The sequence below is a fragment of the Lissotriton helveticus genome, chromosome 4_1 (genome assembly GCF_964261635.1).
Source record: "Lissotriton helveticus chromosome 4_1, aLisHel1.1, whole genome shotgun sequence".
Classification (NCBI taxonomy): domain Eukaryota; kingdom Metazoa; phylum Chordata; class Amphibia; order Caudata; family Salamandridae; genus Lissotriton; species Lissotriton helveticus.
The window spans coordinates 1,062,746,180-1,062,764,836 of record NC_136063.1 but is presented as its reverse complement, the minus strand read 5'-3'; the positions used below and the strand labels follow the sequence as shown (position 1 = coordinate 1,062,764,836).

The window sequence follows — 18,657 nt, the reverse complement described above, 5'->3', positions numbered from 1 at the left end:
ATGGAACCACTTACCGCACTACTTCAAGCATCTAATGTTCAGTTTCACATGTACGCAGATCTACCTTAAAGTACACACCCTTGATGACATCAAACTACTCAACTCAACGCTTAGGAACACACAGACTTGGCTGGCAGAGAATCACCTCAAACGTAACGCTCTAAAAACGGAATTCCTCCTAATAGCGCCTCCCACCAAAGTCCCCATCACTCAGGCCTGGCTTAATCATCTCACTGCACTCAACATTCAACCTACTATTGTGGATTCAGCGAAATCTTTAGGCATAACCCTCGATTGCAATCTCAATATGCATCATCACATCAGCAATGCAACGAAGGGAGCTAATTTCCAAATCAACACATTGCAGGAGTTGAAACCTTTCCTTCCTCCCAATGACTTCAGAACTGCAGTCCAAGCCCTAGTTATCCCTCGAGTGGATTATGGAAGTGTTGTCCTCTGTGGCCTCCCCTTATCGACAACCACACCATTAAAAGCCTCTATTAATGCTACAGTCAGACTAATCACGGGCTCCAAAAAACGCTCACACATCTCTCCCGATCTAAAAGCCTTGAACTGGCTTCCTTACGAAGCTAGAATACACCTGAAAATTGCTTGCATTACCCACAAGGCTATACACCACAACTCCCCCAGCTACCTCTCTCAGAAACTGACAATCTCGGGTGGCTCAAGAGCAACAAGAAGCGCAGACAATCTTCTTTTGAAACCTCAGAGATTCCACAAGAAAAAAACATATATACGCTCCTTCTCAGGGATGGCGCCCAGGATCTGGAATGCCCTCCCTCAAGAAATCGGACTTATCTCATCCACGGCATCCTTCAAAAAAAAAGTAAAATCTCTCCTCATAGCTAAATTCACCTGAATTCAGACTAAAGTAATCTCATAACTCAGTATTCTTCCTCCAATGACTATTTATATTGACCACCTATGCACCGTTGCTACCTTACCTTGTTTCTATTGTGTAACCATTTGCTCATCTTTGCACAAAATGACTGGTTTAATTATTACTCCTTTACCTTTGTATCCCATTCTGTGTGTAAAGCGCTCTGATATCCGTAAGGATCTTGTTCGCGCTCTATAAAACTTTCAAAAAAAATAAAATATAACATCTGTAATATGCCAAGCAGTAGTTGCAGAGGGAGGCAGTGGGCCAATGCCCTGGTGCCCCCTAGAGGCAACACCTGCTCCCTTACTGACTTCTGATTCCTTGCAGGATAAATTAGCTGAAATCTTTTTGTTTGCAGTTTGTTGTCCCAGCACATGCTTTCAGTTGTGATGGTGAAAATGTACTTCTCAGCTTTTCTGAGTTTTCCAGACCATCTGTCTTTGTTCTAATCACTGTTTGTGATGCTTTTTACAAAAGGTTTGACACACTTTGCTCCCCAAGCCATTCATGAGGCCTCAGTGGGACCTCAAGGTGGTCTTGACTTTTTTTGATGTGCACTCCCTTCGAGCCTATGCACAGTTGCTTCTTTAAAAGTTTTGATGCTAAAAATTGTGTTCCGCATTGCAGTTATGACTTCTCTTCACCCGAGCGAAGGGCAGACACTGTCACCCCATACTCTTTACACCACCTTTTTAGGTCGAAGCACGACCTGCATTCAATGCGTAAGCATTGACTGCAGTGTGCTTCGACAACTATTGCTACCCGTTTTTGGGAATGTGGACAGGAGAGGGTGCACGAGCGCAGATGTGCTCAGTTTTGACCTCGTGAGCGCGCACGGCGCCGTGCCCCTCTCCTGCCTCATTCCCTTGCGCAAACACTCTACACTCACGCATACAGGCATACACAGGCACACACACACTGCATACACACACGCAAGCCCACGCGCACACACACAGACACACACACACAGACACACGCACACACACAGACACACGCACAGACACATTCGAACACGCACAGACACATACGAACACACACAGACACACACGCGCGACCCCCACCCCCACCACTTACCGGGCTCTTTCGGCGTGTTCAGTGTCTAATCTACGGCAGCGCTGGTACCAGGGGGCAGGACTTCACTTCCGGGGCTCCCTCCAGCACCTGGGAGCCCCGGGCTGCGGAGAGGCCATCAGTCGGCCGGCTCCACTTCTTCCTCGGCGGCGGCGGCGGTGGGCGGGACTTCCTGCCGGATTGCAGGCCCCGCCCCCGTCTCAGGCAAAAGAGCCTGACTTCCGTTTTTTTTTTATTGGCTATGAGGCCATCGAGAGGCTTCGTTGATGTCAGTAGCCGGAAGATCCTGGTGCCCCATGTGAACTGGATAGCTGCTGGCGGGTAGATTTCCCTAAGGCGGGCTCACTTAAATTCGAACAGGTCTGTATCATTTTTACTTCCGTAACAACCTGTGTGCTTCCCCCACATCGGCCCTTGACGTTTATGCATTCATCTCTTCCTCGCTGGGTTGGTCTGAAAAGCCGCTTGTCTGCCATGCTGCCTGCCGTAGTAGCGGAAAGTCCAATGTTTTCGACTCTCGCCTTCAAGAAAAGACAACCAACACTATATTTGGACTGCTGGCCTGCTTGCCCCGCACTGTCTAGATTTTTCTTGATACATAATATTTGTGTTTGCAGTGTTCCTGTGTGAAGCTTGTTTGAATTCCCACTGTTAGTCACTCATTTGGACTTCGTTTTATAACTGAATGTGTTAATTCCAGCTTGTTGGACATCTCCTGGCATGCGTAGAGCGGGTAATGAGGCAGAAATTCCCATCAATCTTGTGAAAGTGTGTTTGCAACTACTGACGCGTGTCGGCGTTGTCACTTAAGGAGTTTGGACAGTGTAGCGTAGACACTTACGTCAGCCTTAAGACGCTTTGTGCCAGTTCATGCAGCATGCTCTACCACAACAGTTTCCTTTCAAATGAGGTCTGTAAAGAAGCTTTTTTGTGCAGCAGTTGCTACTGTTTAGTAATGATGGAATATACGGAAACACAATTGAAATATCAAAAGGAGTAGTTACACAGCTGGTTAAAGCACCACAGACAAGTGAGTGTACGAGAAAACGCCTACAGCTGTACAGAATCACTCTACTGGAGTAAGTCATCATCATTCAATGAAGCCGGCTCTGAATGTGCTCCATTAGTTACTGGTGAAGTCAAGCATCAATAGCAAAGGTTTTTTTTAAAACTTTATTTTCATTTTCACAATGTATAAACAAAAATTGATCAAACATACATTTCAGCCAGTAGTGCAGAGTACATTCCACAAGGTTGAGATCATATAAGCAATGAGTGGTACGGTTATGATTCAATAAGAGCATGCAATGTAGCAATAAGATCCTACCCAATGCGTCACACAGGATCATAGTGGTGAAAGAATGTCACATTTCTAAAGCAACTAGGAAATACGCATAACCCTGCAATAATATGTTGCTCAACCCACACCTGTACGGTCTAACTCATCCTGAGAATCATCAGTATCATTAACACCCAACAAATACTGGGGGTACGGACCCCATATATCTTTGGGTGCCATCGCACTGGCATCAAAGCATTATAATTTTTAGATTGGGTGGAGCAGTATGCCAATTCTTTCTTCCACCCCTCAACAGTAGGCAAGGGGCCTCTCAACCACCGCATGGCCACCCTCCACTTGGCCAGAAGTAGTCCTAGTGCTGCCAACTTGCAAACTCCCTTTGGAATCTGTTTGTCATACTCCGGTAGAGCCACTAATGGAGTCTCCGTCAACTCAGAATCTAGCATTTTGGAAAGGACCTTAAATCCCTTGCTCCAAATACTACGTATGCCTGGACATTCCCAAGCTAAATGCGTAAAGTGGGCATTGGTCGCAGAACATCTCTGACATTTATCATCCTCCCTCTATCCATATCTATGTAGACGTGCTGGTGTGTAATATGTTCTATGAATATACTTAAAATGTAACAGACGATGCCTGCCATTCAAGGAAATTGACTTAATGGTAGTAAAACACCAAGACCATTGTGCCTCTGAGATAACCATACCAAGCTCCTCCTCCCAGTCTAGTTGAAATTATTGTTTGTTCTGCTCACAGGGAACTTTAAATGAAGAGTAAAGCATGGATACACAACGTTGTGGAGACTGTGCCTGGAGAAGGTACGTCGGTGACGACATCTCTATCGGTTCACCCATATCAGAACACAACAGTACACTCAGGGCACTACGAAATCTATGATACTGAAATGTATCCAGTGCTGTAACCCCATATGTATGCAGTGATGCCTGTTTCCATGTTTTAACAGTCCCATCATGGAATAAATCACCCATTTGGTTAATACGCAGCTTAGCTAGTGTGTTCATTGTAGCTCTATCCCCCCTATGCGGAAGCCATTCACACCATTGTATCGGCAATTTAAGAACAGTCCCATCATGGAATAAATCACCCATTTGGTTAATACGCAGCTTAGCTAGTGTGTTCATTGTAGCTCTATCCCCCCTATGCGGAAGCCATTCACACCATTGTATCGGCAATTTAAGAAAATATATTAATTTTAACTGGTTTGTTGGCAATTTTAGAAAGGTGGTGTCCAGTGCAATTGACATGATCTATCACACGTAGAGAGATCCGTGCTGCACCAGTTAGCAGGTTAGGCAGGGGTACGGGGGATACCATATTTAGTTCGATGAGATGATACAGTAAATTCGGAGGACCATGTATCCACCCATAAATATGCAAGGTCTGTGCAGCTCTTTCGATCAATAGCAAAGCTATCGGCAACTTACTGAAATCCGACTGGAAGAAAGGATCAGGGTAGCTTCAGAAACCCTAACCCTCCTGTTTCACCAGGAGCCCATGTTAAAGGGATTGCGGCTGGTATCTAAATGAACTGTGTGTCTAAATGTTGAATTTTTGAGGCTCAGTAAGTGCTTTTGTTTTTATTCCTATTTTAGATATCATAAAAGGGCATTTATGCGCACGTTGCCCAAATAATATAATCAGTTTTTGTTAATCCCCATAATTTCTTTTTAACTTTAAACAAGAAGTTTGCTCACTGAACCCCAGGAACCACTCAAATTCACCTGACTCAATAGTGTTTCCATACTGCTCACAATTAATTGAGCTCATCAGCTTTGTACATTAATGCACAAAATAAGCAATTGCTGTCATTTTCTTTAGCTGTAAAGGATTTTGCTGCTCCTATGAGAGGTAGACATTCATCTGTTTACACCTGATGTTGAGATTATGATTGTACATCTGTTCACGTGATGATGATCAGTTTCTCTGCTACTTCTTTCCAGCAATCTAGTAGGAGGGTGGGCAATGTACGTTTGCTTTGATACATCATGAGAGTTTTGCAATCTCCAAAACTCATAATTTTCTTTTATGCCCTGTTTGTACATTTGCAGCAGGGTCCGTCCAAAATGCCCTACCGTGTATTAGTAGTAGTAGTAGTACACTGAGGCTATGTAACTGATTAAGATAAGGTAACTGATCTTTATTTTCAATGTTGCAGTTAAGATTAAATTCCAAGTCTAGGCTAGAAGATGAATATTGTGAATAATAAGATATTTATTATAGTCACTGGAGGATGGGTAATCAGAGATATGTGTCGAAAGTATAATCCAGTTGCTTTCATGGTCAACTGGATGGATTCACAATCCTGTGTATAACCAGGTTTCCATATTTCTTGCAAATGCTTCGATTAATATGTCTGCACGATTCACTATCACTTAATGAATGGATATTATATTAGGACCACTTACAACTTCCTAGCAAAGAACTTTCTTTTCTAACGTGATGTTGTTGTTGCTCCAGATTTGTACTTCAGAAATCAGAAAGAGGAGTTAGCTTTGACTTTTCCACAACATTATTTAATGAGAATTTCACAATTTTTATTTTTTAAAGAAAGAATTCCGTAGATTTGTGAGCAGAAGGAGTGAAAAGAGTTTAATTTTAATGACAATCTTTTCCGTTTCTGCCCGTTACGGTTTTTCCATATAAAGAGGAATGAATGACCCAGCGTCTTTTTCTGGTGAAAGAGGAATAATAGATAATGAATACTCTTAGTTTGGGGAGAACAAGGCCACCTTTTGTACATGGAATGTAAAGTTTTTTTTAAAAAAAGAATAAGAATTTGTACTTAGATGGCCAAATAAAGTTCTTGGCACATTTCCTAGAGATCTGTAAATTGTATTGTCCCTTGCTGCACAGGTATTCTGAAAAACATAAAGGATTCTTGTGATATGTTAATCTGCAATGAGTTTAGCCCTTATACTTAGGTTCTTTTTTGCTAGATACCTACATCTAAAGAGGTAGTTCTTCTCACATAATTTAAGAATAAGCTTGACTAATAGCTGTGCATCTCTTATATATACAATCCTTAAGTACGTAAGTTGTATGGGTTCCCGTTTAAAGGGCTGTCTATCATAATCTTTCTCATTAATCATTTTTTAAATCAGCATGTCCAGTCAACTTTGTAAATGGAGAATGAACAAACACTTTCTTATCAGGGTTGTAATAACCTTGTTTGCAAGTGGAAGCAATGTTCTTTTTCATCTCTCATAGTCTCTACCAATGACCACATATGCAAAACAAGCATTTGCAATGCAATAGGTCTTGCATTTGCGAGAGTTAGAGCTATTGGCATAGTAAATGAAAATGCATTAATGTATTTTTGTTTGGAGTGGAGTGGACAGAGTGAGGTGGAAAGCAGCGGAGCCAGGATTCCCTACATAAACATGGCTATAAATAATACTTAGAAGCACTCACAGCGCTTTGAAACTGCACAACTAGTAGAAAGCACGTTTTTACAACAGTAAGTAGGATATGAATTTGGTGGTTCAAGCTTTATTACCAATGTCACAAAAAGATATTATTATTTCACTTCTGTTCTTGGATTTTCGTCATAATAAAATACAATGAACATAATATTCACAAAAGTTATTTACAAAAGTTTAAGCTATTGCCATTATAATAAATTACAGTAACTTTTTTTAAGTAGTAATTATTAAAAAAATTACAAGCCATTTTTATTTGTAATATCAATAAATCTAAGTCATGTAAATACAACACATATTGTGTTACAAAAGGTATAGGTGTCACATTTGCGAAAGTTAAAACTATTGGCATTGTAAATGACAAAGCTATTAATTTTTCTATTTTCAAAACCAGCACATAAATAAAAAAATTGTCATTTACAATACCAATAGCTCAAACTTTCCTAATGCGAGACCTATTGCATTGCAAATGCTTGTTTTAAGTTGGTACTGAAAAATTGGCGCCCTTTTTTCATCAAGTTTCTGTATTTTGGTATACTTTGAAATAAAAAATGCATTGTCGCCCAAAGTGTAATGTATAAATGCTTATAAATAAATGAACGAAAAGTAAATGTTACACGAGGTTAAGAAAAAGCACAAACTGAAACTTGAGTGATGGTGAATAACTGATTATTTCCACAGTAAAGTGTCACGATCCCCGTCTTATTAGTGCCATTCTACATAGTTTTTCTCAACTTTTGTGCTTCTTGAAATTGAGTTAGACTGTTCCTAAACTGGGAAGGAAATTCTTTTTAAAAACAAACTTTGTTTTGTTCCAGGACTTCCTTAAGTATTCAAAAAAAGCATGCTTGGACACAGCAGAATTAGAGGTACGTTAATTATTTTATTTGAAAATGTTAGTCATTTTTTAATTTTGTGTCCTTTTTTTATTTTCCCCCAACACTTATCCAATTTGAATTTCTAGAGTATTTAAATGTGAGCCGTTGAAGCTGGCCATTAGTGGGCGATTGCAAGGTTTTGTATCTCCCCAGACCATCTGTTCCTCCCTGAAGGATATAGTGTCTCTTGTGGGGTCCTCCCTCTAGTGTCCGTTGCAATGAATGTTACTGAAAGAGTGACACATTTGAAGTTCAGGCTTATTTTACAAAGGCCTACCTTTTTATATAGCTGTGATTTGCTTCTTTCATCAATTTATTGTATACCTCCATGCTTATGTTCCCGGTATGTAGGGCTTCCACACAGCCTTAGTACTTGGGCTGTGCACAGCAAGGTTGAGCTTTCTCACAAGAGCACCACATTGTAACTTCATGGGTGATGCACAGTCGCCCTCTATGTACAACAAACAACATCTCTATTTCTTTAACTTCTTTCAGCTTGCCCCTGCTGTTCCTTCCCTTCCACCCTAAGTAAGCTTAGAGAGTGGAAAGTATTGCACAACTGCATCTTTTTTCCCCCTTTGCTAAGTGTAGAGTTTCATTGGAAAAGTAAGGTTACAGTTCCCTCTTACAATGCTGTGATACTTTCTGTGTTCATTATCAACTTATTTAGACTGCAGTGAAAGGTATTGGCTTGTGGTAAAGGAATGAAGGGAGAAGAGGGAAGCTGTGTTATGGAATCACTGAGGTGGTCTGTGCTGTGGTAGCTGACAGAATGCCCAAAAAGTGCAAGGAGCTACGGGGGTGCACGGAGGCTAAAATGGCACACAGGTGCACTTAGAATGAGATTGCAAAGGCTGAAAGGCAGTGATACAAAGACAAATGGGACACTGTGGCACAGAGGGAGGGTAGACTGACTAAGGGTTGCAGGTAGAAATGGAATGGAAATATTGGTAAAGAGGCATAGTAAGCAAAGGTAGTCAGTCTATTGATCAGAACGTTTGTTCGATTTTATAAACAAACCATAACAATGTATCTAGGATGGAGGAGGCTGGCTTAGTATATGGTGCACCCTTATTTAAGTGATGCACCTTTCACTAATCCAGACAACCTTTACAATGATTTTAGTGGTCTTTGATAACCTTTGAAAGCTCTCAAAGTGGTATCTCTTAAGGGCAGCTATGGGGCTTATCGTGAAAGAGTGTAAAGCAGCTCGTTTTACCACATTTAATCGACAGTGTAGATTAGATAAAAGAGAACTACACAGTATATATATAAAAATAGTCTCTTACACAACAAATTCACTAACACATTGGTGTATCTCCTACCCGGAGGTATCAACAATAAACATAAAAATACTCAATAGAAATCAGGAAAGTAGCACAAATATGCACTGGTCTCCAGGGGGAGACACAACCATATACTAATGAAGTGGAATGCCACCTGCAAGGAGGAATGGGTCTTGGATCAGAAGACTCAGAGAAGCTGGGAGAACAAGGAACCAACCAAGAAAAGTACGCAGGAACCCCACAGAGGCTGAGCGCAGAGTGGAAATACAGCAGTGCGTTCAATTAAATTCTATGGGGAAGTCGCAGTTGCAGATTTAAAGAAAAAGGACCCCTCCCAGAGGACCCCGAAGAAACCCTCTGGAGGACCGAAAGTCAGAGAGCCACTCCACCTGTGGATGCCCCCGGAACCAGGTTACCTGCACAAGGGAATCGGGATGCATAGGAATGAAGTGACTTCGGAACCTGCTGTAGATGACAATGGAAGACTTTGGAGAAAAGACCTCTGGAGAAGTCTCCGAAGATGTCCGGTGGAATTCAAGGATGGATTCTTGAAGTGGAGAACCTGTAAGCAGAGGGGCCAGTATCTATTCCACTCGGAGGTTACTAGGAGGCACGGAAGCACAATGCCCACCCTTGGCAGGGAGCTCAGTAGAGTTGATGATCTTGTCACTGCAGCTGTGGTAACCAGATGACGCTGAGGAAGACCAGGAGCCACGCACAAGCTGTCCCACATCCGATGTTGGTCTCTAGGTGGTCGGTGTCCGGAGGGAGCACCAACAAGCCTTGGTAGCTGCAAATGGTGTGGGAGACGACAAGATGCAATAGTTGGGACCAGCAAGGTCTAAGGGACTCACCAAGTGTAGGAGAGTCAGAGCAAGCCTCAGGCAAGCAGAGGAGCCCACCAAACCAGAGTACGACCCTCGAAAGGACCCACAGGCTGAAGGCACAGGAGTCGCAAGAGGACCTCAGGCAGCTCAACCAAGATGGAGGTCCACAGTGCAAGGGATGCAGTGAGGAGGCTGCTCTTCCAGGGATGAGGTGCTGGAGGCTGGGGCTTCTTGTAGCATGAATATATCTGGAGTGCTGAGCCAACAAGTCTTGGCAATTGCAAGTCGATATGGTGCACAGGGGCTTGGTTCCGGCGGCTCCGACGAGGGATACTATCCTCCAAATTGCAGGGAAGGCAGGTCAGAGTCAGAGAATCACCACATGTTTTTCTGGGCCTCCGGAAGTCCATGCGACGACAGGAGCAGCAGACTGGTCAGCTTCGTTGCGGTGCTTGCAGATGCCTTTAAGTGACTCCTTCACTCCAAGGGAGATTTCTTCAAATGTCCTTCATGCCCCCAGGTCTTCTGGAGAACCTGAGCGAAACACAGACACAGACGAGGCAGAAGACTTGAACTGCGAAAACAGGAGCAGCAGGAGTCTTCCTTGATGCAGTCTCGGTTCCAGTCGAAGTCCAACGAAGTCGAACTGTCCAGACGGTCAACAATTGTCTTGATTTCCGAGGTGAGTCTTGTTACACGGCGAATCTGAGGGCCCACCCATGGAGAGCCCTTAAATACCCTAAAGAAAGGGATGGAACGGCACGGGAATCCCTCCCAGAGGAGGATCTGGACAGAGAGGAGGATACTCTCCTGTCCATGTCAAAGTTTCAAGCCAGAGTGGAAACCAAGGGTGCCTGAACTGACTCAAACCGGAGTACGCAAGGAGTGCATCGAATGTGCTCTTCAATGCAGTCTGTTGGTGCTGGAAAGCTCCCCCAGCCCAGCCCAATACACAAATTCCTCTCTGGGAGGTGGTCACAACTCCCTGTAACAGGAAACCTATGGTTCTACCTTCTGCTCGAGCTCAGCTCAGCAGCAGGAGGGCAGAACAATGTCTGTGGTCGGCAGCAGCACTAGCTGGCTGGCAGACCTTGAAACAGGGGGCTCCCCTAAGGCCCTCCTGGTACATGGAATCATACCACCAACACCAGTATCAGTGTTGGGGTATGATTCCAATATGTTTGATATCAAACATGACCAGGTTCGGCACACCCATTATATAGTTAGAATTCTTGTAATGACTGATGTCCACTATATGAAATGAAAATGAAATAAGGGTTTTTATAAAGCGCGTGTATGCCGTGGTGTCTTAGCGCTGAACTATCAGAATACAGAATAGAGGGAGTGAACGGATTAGTACAGCTATGTGTTAAAACGGCCAGGTTTTAAGATCTCGACTGAATTGGAGTAGGTTGTTTTGGGTTCTGAGATACAAAGGCATAGAATTCCACAACTTTGGGGCAAGGTATCGGAAACTTCTACCTCCCCATTTCAATGTCCTTACATAAGGGACTCTTAGCAAGGATGCCGAGGCAGAACGGAGGTTTCGTGGTGGAGCATATCGCTCAACATATTGTCCGATCTGTCCCGGTCCATTTTCATATAGAGTCTTATGTAGGATACACAGGGATTTGAATTTAATCCTATCAGTAATCGGGAGCCAGTGAAGTTGTTCTCGAATCGCCAAGCTGATGGAACTAAATTTAGGTAAATTCAATAGTAGTCGTGCAGCTGCGTTCTGTAGAATCTGCAATTTGTGTATCACACTTTTTTTGGCTCCGAGATATAAAGAATTACAATAATTGATTTTAGACAAAATCAGTGCTGCAACCACCCTTTTCCTGAGAGACATCGGAATAAAGCAGAGGATTTTCCTAAGGATTTTAATCGTATAAAAACAGGAGGAGGGAATGCTATTTACCTGGTCAGATAGGGAGAGCTGATCATCCACTATCATCCCAAGGTTTTTTACCTTTTTTGCTGGATAAGGGCACAAACCTGCGGTATCGGGCCACCAGGCGGTATTCCAAATAGAGGAGTCCCCGCCAAAGGTTACTACCTCCGTCTTCCCAGTATTAAGCTTCAAGCAATTGCTTTGCATCCACTTAATGATATGGCTCATGCATGCATTAAAACATGCTGCCATGTTCTCCAATGGATCTACAAGGGAGACGACAATTTGTGTGTCGTCAGCATAACAAATTGCTGTAAAGCCAAAAGAACGAATAAGCTTTGCCAGTGGGGCTACATATATATTGAACAGGGAGGGCGAGAGTGCCGAGCCCTGAGGTACCCCACATGGTATAAGGAAAGAATGAGATTTATGTTCATCTAATATCACTGTTTGTTGTCTATCTGCTAAATATGTTTTAATGGTGTCTGCAGGTAATAGGCCGATAATTAGCCACTTCTGTGGGATCCAAAGTCGGCTTCTTCAAGATAGGTTTTATAATTGAATTTTTCCATTGCGTCGGAAAATGTCCTTGTACTAAAATATTATTTAGCAGAGGTGTCAGGACATTAGCAATGACTTCTGGTGCCATATGAAAAACTGAGGCTGGGCAGGGATCCAAAGGAGAACATGAATGGTTTGTCCGGATGAGATTCTCCACTTTCTCCTGAGTAAGGTGACTGAATTTTTCCAGTGACATTTGAGTGTTTGAGACATCCAACTTACACTCAGCTGGTCTGGGCTCATTGGCATCGGTGGAGAACTCATTGTATACCTTTGCAACTTTCTCCTGAAAGAAATTAGCAAGCTTAACACAGAACTGATTAGTAGATTTAAAGTGTTTAGTGTTGGCAAGCTCAGAAAGCTTAAGAACAGTCTTAAAAAGTTCTCTGGAGGTGTTTTTGGAAGCCATAATTTTATCCGTAAAATAATTTGTTTTTGCCTCGTTTAGGGCTTCCTTATAGTTGGCTAGTGCTATACCATAGAGCTTTTTACCCTTTCCAGAGTATTCCTTTCCCCAAAGCCTTTCTTTGGTTCTACAGATTTTTTTTAGAACTTTTAACTCAGTATTATACCAAGGGGCTGAGGATAATTTATTTTTATTTCTGGTTCCTATACTGATTTCCGGAGCTAGGCTTGCAGCTGCTTGTTCCGCCCAGTAGTTGAGACTCATCGCAGCTTGATCTGGATCAGTATCCAGAATAACAGAGTGCGATTGCAGCATACTCTGGAGATCGGAAGAATTTATTTGAGACCACGAGCGTTGAGTCTTCGAAGTGTTGGTATTGAAGCTTCTATTTAATGGGCCAATTGTATGGATCTTGAAAAAGATCACCCTATGGTCAGTCCAAGGTAAGGATAGTGTCCTAGTAAAATGTAGTTGTAAATGATTTGTAAAAATACCATCCAAGTACGCTTGCCAATATGTGTGGGTTCTGTTACTATTTGTGTTAGATCTAAACTTAGAAATAGATCTATCAACTATTTAGTATCCCTATTCTCAGCATCCTCGAGATAGAAGTTAAAATCCCCTAACACGGTGAAATTTGTGTTTGCCATGCAGGATTCCATTATGGTTGAAATGGTCTCAATAAACTTATTTCGAGGGCCCGGTGGTCTATATACTAGGAGTCCATTGAAGGATTCTGTGTTGGTAGCTTTAAAGGAGATCAGGATATGTCTTTAAATGGTTGACAGCATTTACAAAGCCTGGAGAGACAGCTCCGGGGTTTGTAGGTGTGTCTTGCTCAAGCAGGGGCACCCTCAATCAATCAATCAAAGTTTTGTAGAGCGCACTACTCACTCTGTAGGGTCTCAAGGCGCTGAGTTGTGGGTGTGAGCATCTCAGTTGAGGTCATTCAAAGAGCCAGGTCTTGAGGTCCTTCTTGAATTGGTGCAGTGTTGGGCTTCACCGGAGGTGAAGTGGGAGATCGTTGCAGGTTTTGGCTGCGAGGTAGGAGAAGGACCTTCCACCTGCTCTGGTCCTGTAGAAGCGTGGGATGGTGGCTAGGGAGAGGTTGGCTGAGTGGAGGGTTCTCTTAGAGGCATGGAAGGAGGTATTGCGGTCCGGTGTTGTGGAGGGACCTGTAGGCGGGTGTGAGCAGCTTGAAAGTTATTTTTCTTTTGACGGGGAGCCAGTGGGGATGGCGGAAGTGTCAGGTGATGTGGTTGTGCTGTGGGATATCGAACATTAGTCTGGCTGCAACGGTCTGGAGTTTGTGGAGGAGTTTTTTGTTGATTCCGGCATAGAGGGCATTGCCGTAGTCAAGTCTGCTGGTGATGTGTGTGTGAGTGAACGTTTTCCGGGAGTCGGGGTAGGGGCGGTGGGGGGGATCCACTGGAATGTCTTGCGTAGTATGCGGAGGGTGTTGAAGCATGCAGAGGAGACGGCGTTGATCTGGCGATTCATGGGGAGTGATGAGTCTAGTTTGATGCCGAGGTTACGTGCATGGTCCGTCAGGGTGAGTGGTTTTCCGATGGCGGGGGGTCACAAGTTGTCATCCCATGCGGAGAGGGTGGAGGTGAGGATGAGGACTTCTCTTTTCTTTGAGTTGAGTTTCAGGCAGCTGTTCCTCATCCAGGTAGCCACAGCTTTCATCCCTTATTGGAAGTTGTGCCTGGTGATGTCGGGTTCCTTGGTGAGGGAAAGGATGAGATGGGTGTCATCAACGTAGGAGATGATGTTGAGCTCATGGTTTCTGATGATGGTTGTGAGGGGGGCTATGTATACGGTGAAGATGGTGGGGCTGAGGGAGGATCCTTGGGGTACTCTGCATCTGATCTCTGTCTGTTCTGAGAGGAAGGGCGGTAGTCTTATTCTCTGTGTTCTGCGTGTGAGGAATGATCGTAACCAGTCTAGGGCCGTTCCTTGGATGCTGGCGTTGTAGAGTCTGGTAGCTAGTATGTGGTGGGAGACGGTGTCGAAGACTGCCGATTGGTCCAGGAGGTTGAGTGCTGCCATTTGGCCTTTGTCAAGGAGGGCAAGGATGTCGTCTGTGGCGGCGAGGAGGGCGGTCTCGATGCTGTGGTTGCTGCATAATCTCTATTGAGAAGTGTCTAGTATGTTGGTTTCTGTGAAGTGTGCTAGCTGGGTGTTGACAGCCTTTATTGATGATTTTGGTTGCGAAAGGGAACATTGAGATTGGCCCGAAGTTCTTGAGGTCCGTCGGGTCTGTGGAGTGTTTCTTTAGGAGAGGGTTGACATTGGGACACTTCCAGTTGTCAGGGAATGTGGTGGTCGTGAGGGAGCAGTTGATGGTTTGACGTAGCTCGGTGCGGTGGCTGTGGCGGCCCTGTGGAAGATGTGCGGCGGGCAGGGCTCAGAAGGTGTCTTGGAGTGGGCGCTCTTTATGGTCTTGAGGATATCTTCTATCGTGAGTGGGGTCCAGGTAAGAAGGGTCAGTTGGGTGGCGTTGCTGGGGGTAGGGGTTGCTTTCTTGGGTCACTCTGCTCTGGGCCTGACATCTGCATTTCGGCAGTGTGTAGGGGGGTGCGGGACCTTCCTATTCCCCTCCTCCAGGATTGAGGTGTTGTCTTGCTGTCTCTGTGCGCTTGTGTGGACCGCCGCTCATTGCCTGTTCGGCGGCATTACACGTGCCACTTCACCCCTCCCCCATGCAGAGCGGGCTGTGGTGAGCCCCCATTCTCATACTGTAATCGGGAGGGTGTGCATTAAGGAATCCTTTCTAGGGGGCCCCCGCATCTCGTTGCCACTGCTGAACACCCCCGTGAGGAGGGTTACCGCATAATTTGACTGCGCCACGTCCCGTACTGGCCCGTATCTCTGCAGATTATGTGAATATCTTCGTCGGGAAAAGCCATAATTTACCTAAAAATAATTAAAAATACATTAAAAATACATTAAGAACTCATTTTTTTAGTAGAAGCTGTTATCTTTATATCTAATACTCTATGTGAAGTCAACACGGAGTTGTTGACTTGACATAGAGTATTAGATGCAAAGATGACGCGTGTCGAAGATTAAAACTTTTTTGCCACTGTCTGTTTTAATGATATGATACAATTTTTTTAATGAATTGTAATAAGGATCAATTATTGTTATTGTTTTTGATTACCGTTTTTATTTAAAAAAATGTTTTTATAATTAAAAAATGACTATTTGATATCTATAAATCATCTTTCATGAACTAATTTCCCAATAAATCTGCTTTAAGAAGATTGTATATTACCTAGGAACAATATTTTCCATTGCCGTGTGTTACATCCTGCATAGTTTCCTAGTCTTTTATTACTTCCCCTTTAAGTGCATGAGCCTTTCTACACAATATTCTGGTTCTCAGAACTTTCCTAATGATGCATTCTGTATCTCAATGTCAGTTGTTATTGGACTTGTAGCTGACTACATGATGCTGTGCTGTTGAATAAACCTACTTGGATTTTAACCTATTTTCTGGATTATTACAAAATTTGGCGACGAGGACTCCAGCCATCTACAGCACAGGAGCGGAGTGAACCCTATTTTATCTCTTTTGGACCAATTTTTCTAACTTTCTAGATATTTTACTTTTATTGGTCCTCTTAAAATTGTTGAATTCCTACTTGAGGCTCCATGGATTTTTGCCTTTGCCTCCCCTACCTTTTGGAAGATTTGCGATTTAATTCTACGGTAATTTCGACAATTTTCTGTCTGTGCATCTTTTAATTTGACCCAGCGCACTGTTTGCTAAAGATTCTAATCTGGCACCGAGCGGACACCGAGCTGTAGAACTCGTTTACCAGCGAAGATTCCAGCCCCTGCCTGCATTCCTGAACGCGCTGAGGAAAACGCTTCTTGTATTGCCTAGCAACGTGATCATCGTAATCATCATTCCACAAGCGAAACGTCAATACGTCAGCACTTGTCTTCGCAACCAAGCTACTAGACGTCAGACGTTTCCAAGCAACCAACTCCAATTTTGTCAACACGCCTGGCAACACGCGTCATTTCATAATAACGTGTTCTCCTTTACACGCACCGTGAACAGCGTCTCACGTCATTCTGCGTGCAACGTGCGGCCATTTTGTTTGTTGTCAAACTTTCAATATCCTAGCAACGATCGGATTGCTTTCAACTTGCCGATCGAGGACGAAGCATTTACATTTTACCAACTAATACCACCGATCGTGTACCAGGAAACATACCTCTTCCTGACAAACACTGCTTGTGGTATTTACACTGTTTTCTTCATCGTATCTTTCAACAAATAATTAACAATTTCATTTCTTTTATTCTGTGCACTGTATTATTTTGTTTACAAAATTTCAAAGCCTATTACCTTTATATTTACTCTTATATTTCATGTAGTTACAAGAGTTACCCACATTTAATACAATTTATTCATAATACTGTTACATATAATATTCCAGTACGTTTTATAGTTGATATTTTACTGCATTTCTTAATTTCCTCTTTAGCATATTTCATTGTCATTGAATTAATCAATATGCAATTTGATCCTCCTGCAAAATTTTTACAAGTTAAGGGTGATCCTCCCTTGCCTTGGGCAAGATGGAAAGAAGAGTTTTTCAATTACATGAAGGCTATTGATGGAGAGAGGATGGGCGCAGAAAGAAAGAAAAGTATTTTATTACACTGTTTGGGCTCAGAAGGACAAGAAATTTTTAGAACTCTGCCCCTCATTGTACTACCTTCTACAAGTGGTGATAATCTTAATGTATATTCTGAAGCACTTGCCAGATTAGAGAAAAGATTTAAACCCACTGCAAATATTGCTCTTAATCGTTTCAAATTTTATACCAGAGCACAAGAACAGAATGAATCGTTTGATGATTTTCTCACTGCCCTGAGAGCATTAACTTTACGCTGTAATTTCGGTACAATGGCCGATGAGATGATAAGGGACCAAATTATTGTTCATGTTAAAAACAAAAAGGTCCAAGATAAGTTGTGGTGCTTAGGTGATCCTACCCTAGAGGAGAGCATTGCCATTGCTAAGTCTACAGAAATGTCTGAAAAATGGATGAACATTGTAGAGAAACAAAATACCAGTTCTAGTAAAACCAATGTTGAGGAAGAAGTATGCCTTGTTAAGTCCAAAAATGAAGGAAGAGATTGGCCTACTACACATGAGGGTATCAAGAATACGTCAAGTAGCAGATTTAGAAAACCTGATTATAACAGTAATTCAGTTTCTTGTTTCAGATGTGGAAACAGATCCCATATTGCCTCTTTCCAAGGGTGTCCTGCCTTAAATAGAACCTGTACTATATGTGGAAAAATGGGTCATTTTGCGAATGTCTGTAGAGAAAAACGTTTTAATACACAAGGGCGAACAGGATTTCCACGCACCTTTTCTAAATTTCCTACTTCCACTTCTACCAAAGTTTCTTCTATTAATATACCCCTGAAACCACAACACAAGAACTGGATACAGGATATGTTGTCTCTATCATCCAAAGAGATACTATTGTTTCAATTAGTAGGAGATCACCTAAGTGTATGTTTAACATTTTGGGTATTGAAGTTGAACTGATGGTGGACTCGGGATCCCCATGGACCATTATAACTAAGCAATATTTTAATGAAATGTTACAAGGGATATGTGATTTTTCCAAGTTACAACCATCTGATATTCTAGCAGAAAGTTTTAACAGAGGCGACATTTCTATTGAAGGATTTTTGTGTGTTCCTATAACTTTCAGGGGTAGGTTAGCTCACATCAAACTATACATTGCTATCAAAGGTATAAATGTTTTAGGGTGGCAAGATCAATGGGAGCTTGGCATCAAGTTGAATCCACGTGCTAAAGATCCTATTGAACTTTGTAGCGACCAAGAAATGGTTAACACCATTAATGATGGGGGAGAGGATGTCACTTCATTGTGGAGCAGTAAATTTAATAAAGTATTTTGTGATCAACTGGGGAAGCTGAAAGGGTTTACACACAAAATAGTACTAAAAGATGGAGCCATTCCGGTTAAGCAGAAATTAAGAGGCGTACCTCTAAATGTCAGGTCTGAGTTAAAAGATATGTTGGAT

General features: G+C 42.8%; 1 protein-coding gene across 3 annotated transcripts in view; it reads left to right on the top strand.

Moving 5' to 3' along the window:
* The window catches only part of TRIO (trio Rho guanine nucleotide exchange factor), a 4,034,553-nt gene that overhangs the window by 2,465,412 nt on the left and 1,550,484 nt on the right, over positions 1-18,657 (top strand). For all 3 annotated transcript variants that reach the window (XM_078687660.1, XM_078687659.1, XM_078687661.1), the window contains exon 44: positions 7,534-7,584. In XM_078687660.1, coding sequence (XP_078543786.1) covers positions 7,534-7,584 — 51 coding nt within the window. The remainder of the gene's footprint in view (positions 1-7,533; positions 7,585-18,657) is intronic.